This window comes from Alosa pseudoharengus, unplaced genomic scaffold (genome assembly GCF_046254945.1).
Source record: "Alosa pseudoharengus isolate Yale_2024_CS ecotype anadromous, Long Island Sound unplaced genomic scaffold, YU_APseudo_1.1 YU_APseudo_1.1_scf_7, whole genome shotgun sequence".
Taxonomy (NCBI): domain Eukaryota; kingdom Metazoa; phylum Chordata; class Actinopteri; order Clupeiformes; family Clupeidae; genus Alosa; species Alosa pseudoharengus.
Window position 1 is genome coordinate 33,746,367 of NW_027468859.1, and position 7,366 is coordinate 33,753,732.

At 43.4% G+C, this 7,366-nt stretch overlaps 1 protein-coding gene across 1 annotated transcript; it reads right to left on the bottom strand.

The window, feature by feature from the left end:
- Window positions 1–964: 964 nt before the first annotated feature.
- fam110c (family with sequence similarity 110 member C) lies at window positions 965–3,675 on the bottom strand. The gene has a single exon (XM_076272749.1). It carries the CDS (start codon window positions 3,524–3,526, stop codon window positions 2,474–2,476), a length of 1,053 nt encoding a protein of 350 aa, XP_076128864.1. The 5' UTR covers window positions 3,527–3,675; the 3' UTR covers window positions 965–2,473.
- Window positions 3,676–7,366: the final 3,691 nt, after the last annotated feature.

The window sequence follows — 7,366 nt, forward strand, 5'->3', positions numbered from 1 at the left end:
GATCCCAATGAGTTAAGATGGGCTCTACTGTAAGTACAAGCTCTGACTTACTGACAGAAATCCTCTGTGCATGAGTCAGATACTGCCATCTAATGGTTAAGCATTGTCAGAGCAATGTATGTAAGGGGAGATAGTTGAAAGTGCTTAAAATATTCAAATGCTTCCTCTACCCCTATGTCAATTAGAGTCTATTCAACTGGCCGGAGAGGTTTACAGGGATTTGTGTTAGCAAAAGCACTGCATGTCCTTTGGTATGCCTTACATGAGGACAGGGTGTTGCTTCCTTTGTGTTAAACAGTTCTGGTGCACACTCACAAGCAAACACACACACACACACACACAGAGAGAGAGAGAGAGAGAGAGAGAGAGAGAGAGAGAGAGAGAGAAACAGCCTGGAGTAAAAGTGAGATGAACAGGACGAGACTCGCCCAGACATCCTACCATCCTGCTACTGTCAGCCTCAAAGGTGCATGTGTGTGGGTGCGTGTGTGTGTAGTCTGTGTGTATGTGTGTGTGTGCAGTCTGTGTGTGTGTGTAGTATCTGTGTGTGTGTGTGTGTGTGTGTGTGTGTGTGTGTGCACGCGCCTGCATGTCGGCATATGTCTGAATACACTGACACAAAGCCTGACTGTGAGCCTGGGGCCACAGTGTGCGTTTTTGTCCAGGAAATAATTTCAGAGCTGCATGTACCAAACACCCATCCTCTTACAGACTATGCACTATTCCACAAACACACTGCAGATTCATACTAAACCGACTGTAAAAGGTTTGACAACACCCTTCCAACAAATCTGACACTTTCTATGGCTTAACACTTGCTCTATTCATTATCCATAACTATAACTCTATTATGTCAGTGTGATGTCTTATCCTGCTCACTGTCTTCTTACACCAACAATAATAATAATAATATTTATAACACACACATGCAAGCAACAAAAAAGAAACTGAAAATAGACAAAAATGTTAGCTTAATACTCTTATTTTGTTAATATAAAAACACTTTTTATGGAGTATTGGAAGCAGGAGATGAACATTTGATCTGATATACTGTATTCTTAATATCCAACCCTTAATTCCAGTCTTTTAGTTAGTCTTTTATCCAACAGGAAAGGGATTTACAGTAGGCCCCCATCTGAACCCTGGCGAAACTGCCAATAAGGGGTGACTGACCCTGGTGATGTCATCCACTTCACAGGCAGCCACAGATGTAACACACCCATGGAAGGCCCAACCCAGAACAGCCACCTAATTCTAAGAAAGTCTCATAACCATGAAACATGATTCAGCGAAACACTGCTTTCATGGAAGACTTGCTCCAGGCAAACACCTTCTCCTGAGCACTATCGGTAAGATCAAGTCTCGTTGCTCCTCCTCACCTCTGTGTGTCTGTAAGATGGAGGAGAAATATTGTTCCAGTCTCTTCGTCAGATTCATGAGGCTAATTTAGCTGCTCACCATGGTGGTGTTCATGAAATACTTCTAGGCAGACATAATGAAAAAAAAATATTTTCATCATAAATGCAAACAGAATAGCTATGTGGTAACTTTTGCCTCAGAAAACAGTCCTTTCACACAAGATAGTGTGTAACAGATAAGTAAGGTACAGAGATAACTGAGGTTGTTTCATTTGTCAAGGATTAACAAATACAGATAAACAAATGTGCACACTGTCTTCACACTGTTTTCCATGCTACCTATGACACAGTAACAGTATAAGTATATATACTTTTTTGATCCCGTGAGGGAAATTTGGTCTCTGCATTTAACCCAATCGGTGAATTAGTGAAACACACACAGCACACAGTGAGGTGAAGCACACACTAATCCCGGCGCAGTGAGCTGCCTGCTTCAACGGCGGCGCTCGGGGAGCAGTGAGGGGTTAGGTCCCTTGCTCAACGGCACTTCAGCCGCGGCCCACTGGTCGGGGCTCGAACCGGCAACCCTGCGGTTACAAGTCCAGAGTGCTAACCAGTGGGCCACGGCTGACAGAACAAACATAACACATCTGACAGCAGTTTTCTGACACTCCAGGCTATGAATGTTGAGGGACACATTCCATCCATCATGTGACTTTCTAGAATTTAGCTGCCAAGGGCCACAAGCCTTAATTCTGAAAAAGTGTGTGTGTGTGTGTGTGTGTGTGTCATGTTGCATTCTGATTAGTAGCAGGTCTGTGGTGCCTCACTATTGCAGGTCCTGACCACACAGCAGCAAAAACACTGAGAAAACAGGTGCATGCTTAGAGACAACAAACATCATCATGGCCTATTAGTATTATTGCAACTGTAGGCTACATATGATCAGACCATAAATCCAAGATCCAGCAGCAATATTTAAATAAAGAAAAAACAATGCCTTTGCATCAAATATTGAATACAACAGGCCTTAGTTATGTGACATAGTGTCCATTATGGAGGATATATTGTACAAAATAATCTTGCATATCTGAGAGACAGCAAAAAAGACAATCTTAAGCCAGCTCTCGTAGGGTTTTGCCGGATTCCGTGGCATTTCTGCAGCTATATAGCCACTTAATTATCCGTGCGTTGCGCTCAATTACAGACGTGGCCTGGCGGGCATTCTCCAGCAATTCCTCCTCCTGCAACCCGGCGCTGCAGCCACTGCTCCGTGAGAACCGGTCTTCAGAAGTACTGACACTGACGCTGCGTATTTTGCTCGCCAGTTCGTCAGAGCGCGCAGAGAAATTCTCTTTCCCAAGGGAGGTGACAACGTCGCCTTCAAGGCCGCAGTAGGTGAAGAAGGCGTCGAAATCAGCGAAGTTTTTCGAGTACCGAGAGCTGATGTCAGAGTGGGATCGTTCCAATCCTTTCCCTCTCCGCGCCCAGCGCTCAACCTCGGTCACTCTCTTGTGCCGGGGCCGCTCCTGGCCATCTCCGGTAACCGTGTTCTCCTGCTGTGCGCATATGTCCACTTTAGGCCGGTTTTCAGATTGTGCAACAGCGGGAGCAGGAGTGGAATCTTTTGAGCCACCTTTTCTCGCATCGGCTTCGGTCGCCTTCTCCTCCTTTTGGCCATCTTTACCCCTGATCTCGGTCACTGTCTCCGTCTTGTCTTTGATGGTGTTCAGTAGCATTCTCCGGGCCTGAATACGTTCGTGCCTGACCCCAGGCGATCCCCGTATTAGCTCACATTTCTGTCTGTACAACATTAGTGAATCTGGACGTTTTTTGGAGCTGCTGCGTCTCACGGCAACAGTGTCCTCAGGTGGTGATGGTTCACCTGAGACTGGTTTTTCAGTTGTCGCCTTTTCATTCCCGCTCTTACTCGAACTCCTTTTGGATGAATCGTTGCTACTTACAGAATTCGTGTTGAGGCAGATCACCGTCTCCTGCGTCGAGTTGACCACCTGTTGGCTCTTGACGTAGCGGGGCTTGCTAGCTGCCAGTCTTTCCGCGGCCGTCATACCCGCCTTGCCCTCGCTTTCTAGTTCAAGTTGCTTGCGTAAGAACTCAGGCCCCTTCCCAAGAATGCGCGAAGTACCTACGCCTGAAGATCCCTGCATTGTATGTGAAAGAAAATAACCCTTTTCCCGCCTTAGTTGAATTGATTTGTATCGATAAACTGTCTAGGTTATCACGTAAGATGTGAAAATATTCGCCTGAACACGCTGGTGTGTTGGCCAAGCACGCACTGTGAGGCCGTTCACCTTCCCGTGTGTACACACCGCGCCCAACCCACCTGCGGGGGCCAGGTGACTGTCTACCGGAAGAAGACTGAAGGGAGTGGGCGGCTTTAGGGACTTTCAGAAATATGGAAAGATTTAATAGCCGAACTTGATATTGCCGCATATTATTTCTTCCTCGGGTGTCTTTCTCGAGTTTTGCATTCCGTTTGTTTCACACTGTGCTTGTTTTATGCAAATAATTATTATCATTATTTTGGATGTTAATGTATTTTAATTTAACTTAATTTAAATAGGCCCAGAGTATATTTTTGCGTTTTACAAATTACTTGAAGCACTTGCCAGACAGGTGCAAGAAATTACGTCATTATTCTTCAGTGGCCTATAAATAGACATCAAGGCTTGTCAAATGTTTTATTATTATCATTACTGTTATTGTTATCAGGCCTACTGCATTCCTCTCTAGAAATAGTAGCCTACTTTACTCATAAAAGTGTGTCAATAGTTCAGCATGTTAGACTGGGCATGTGAGGCATCACGAGCACTTCCTTTTTAAGGCAGCCAGGTTAGTGTGTCAGGCTTGTGTTAGTATTACCCAATGCCAACCCAGCGATCTCAAATTACCAGTTAAAGAGATTAAAGTATCACGCGATTAGAGATCTGGCGAGCACATGAAAAAAACGGGAGATTGCGGCACCGTGTGTTGAACTTGGCCACTTGCAGGGTGATTAAAATATGAGGTAATTGCCTGTGGAGATTCTTTTTGAGTGCATGTGCGACAGAGGAATCACGCTTGTTTAGTGATGAGTATATGACATCTCTGTTCTAGCCCTGGTTTTCTTTCTTTTGACATGTGTACACACACACCCTGCCCCACTCCAGTGCTCGAATTGCGTGGGAGCCGAGCTCCCATAGAGTGAGGATTGGCTCCCATGAAAGCAACAAAGTCAAAAATCTGAGGGGGTCTCTCATATCTGACACTTCACCACCACACCACTAGACTATATGAGCAAACCGTATACGATCGTTTTGACAGCACTCGCAAATCTGAAGAAGTTACCCTGCTTTGATGCGAGTGTTTTGTCTATTTACATAGGCGTTAATTGGGCTAGCCTATATGGTTTGATATGTGTTGAAAAGTCCTATTTGCTGTTGAACTTGCGCTTCACCTCTTCTATGTTAATTGACAAAGCCATAAATTATGGCCCATAATGCAGCCTACAATGATTGTGTTGTCTGATGATCTGTAGCTATCCTCTGAAATTTAGAGCTCCAGAAAGTTCCCAGATATTTTGAAACACCTGTTAGAATGATGTCCGAATATTCAATGGCTACCCGACAACATCTCTAACCTGACTCCGCCAGATGGATTTGCTCCGCATATCCATCTGGGAACTTTTCATTGAAGAACTTTTGGGAAGGGGCGGACATACTGGTTAGCTGATTGGATAAACCATCTGTCTATCACCACTAGGGCTGGGACAACGCGTCGACGTAATCGATGACGTCGACGCAAAAAATACGTCGACGCAAAATATGAGCGTCGATTTGTCAAGCATAACGTGTGCTGTGTTGCTAAATATTTTTAATTTTACACCTTCAGTGTTTTCCATACGTTCCATACGTCCATACGTTGACTAATCTGTGGCTGGGCACCACGAAATTAAAAACCGGCCACCACACATTGATAGAACACATTGCTCTATGTTGTAGCCTTTCCTCGCCCCGCCCGCTCTCTCTCGTAACGAGCCCGCTGCTCCTCTCCATGTGCATTTAACAAAATATTCACGATTGTTTTTGCCACATAAAAGCACTGCATAGAACAGTGGGCTAAATTGCTATTAAATCCGCTTAGCATCGTGACCATGCTGTGCAAATTTGTTCAAAACTGCTGCATTAAAAGTTAAAGTAAACTCTAAACTCTGCTAAGATCTTATCACAACATAGTACATTGAGGAGACTAAACTAAGTTAAGTTACAGTATGCAATCAAGCAGTATCTCAAAGCTAACGTTAGAATACTGTTTGGCACAAGTTTAGCATGCTTACTTGCAGCTGCTTGTATCATGCAGGGCTCATTTTATTGACTTGGAATGTTTGCAAAATCCCGATGTAAATGGAAAAGTGTTTTCCAAGAGTGCTTGTCCAAAGGAGAAGTATAGGCCCTACGAACCGTTATTTGAACTGACTACGTTATGAATTGCATCCACACATCAGCAGCCTTTTAACTGTGTTAATGTTAATTGCAAGGATTCCCACACGAACGTCTTAAAATGACAGGCACTCAATTAATTGACATACACTACTGAACTTTATTGAATGCTACCTCTGACTAAGAATGCATTACTTTGCACTTGTATAGGCGTAGTCTTATTTTGGAATCTTAAGAGCAATAAACAAATATTGCAATGTTAAAAAATTCATGTTTTTTCATTCAGATATGTAAATAAACATGTATAAGTTGCTGTTATAGTGAATTAATGGGGAGATAATCGATAATCGAATCGAATCGAAATCGAATCGGACTGAAAAAATGAATCGTTAGATTAATCGATGCATCGAAAAAATAATCGCTAGATTAATCGTTTAAAAAATAATCGTTTATCCCAGCCCTAATCACCACCTTTGTTGGTTATCGACGGGCCAAATCAACCAATTAGATGAACAAAGTATTCTTCTAATGCCGTTTAATATACAATTAAGTTAGGTAACGTAACAAACGTTAAGATATTTTAACTTACCATTTATGAACCTAATCAACGACAATTCCCATCAAGTTTTCACGGTAGGCCCTACACTTCTGAAGATAGTATAGGCCTATTCCTCCATTATGAACTGGAATCAGCCGTGGAGGATGTCTGTGTCGTTCATTCCTCCCAGCTGCATGGCTGAGACTCATAGCTTCACAGTTTACCCAGGAATACTTTCTAATTTGAATAAAACTTGCGCGATAGCTATGCTCATCTCTGTGGATGCCGTCATGTTGTTCGTTGCGTCACACCTCAACCCGCCTCAAAGCCAACGCTGATTGGACGTTCATTTGGTGAACTGCTCCAAATTTTCTTTAACGGAAAGTATCCAGACTGATCTGCGAGTGAAACCCTGAAGCTCGCGAGATCAGGAGGGTCTCACGAGGCTACAACATCTCAGTGCAAACACGGTTCAACAATACTAGAACATAGTTTGGCTGCAATGGCTTATAATTTCTGCCAGTTAGTGCTTTTTCCCTGTGTATAAGTTATACTACATGCATTATTGTGTTTGACACTGAGGATAGCCTATCTGAGACGGTGGTCTGGTTCAAATGAGTCACGTTGTGAAATTGAGAATGGCACAGACTAAAACGTTTAGTCTATTTCTTTGTATTGTGAAATTGAAATGAAATATGGACTATTACAATCAATAATATGTTGAAATTAATTAAAAGCAATCAATTGCTATGAAAAATCTATGTCTGTTGTGTGCGTGTGTCAAGGTAAAGCCTAGGCCTACCGTGCGCATATATTGTACGCCTAGGCTATTTCGTCGCCTTGTTAGGCTATGCACGGGGTGTGCCAACTTTTTATAAGATAGAGAGACCCCCTTAAAGACAAAAAGATCATTCGAGCCCTGCCCCACTCACAAGCACACACACACACACATACACACACACAGGCGCGTGCTTGTAGAACACCATCCAACAAAATCAGTACAGCAGGGTTATGTTTTGGTCATCTGTGGT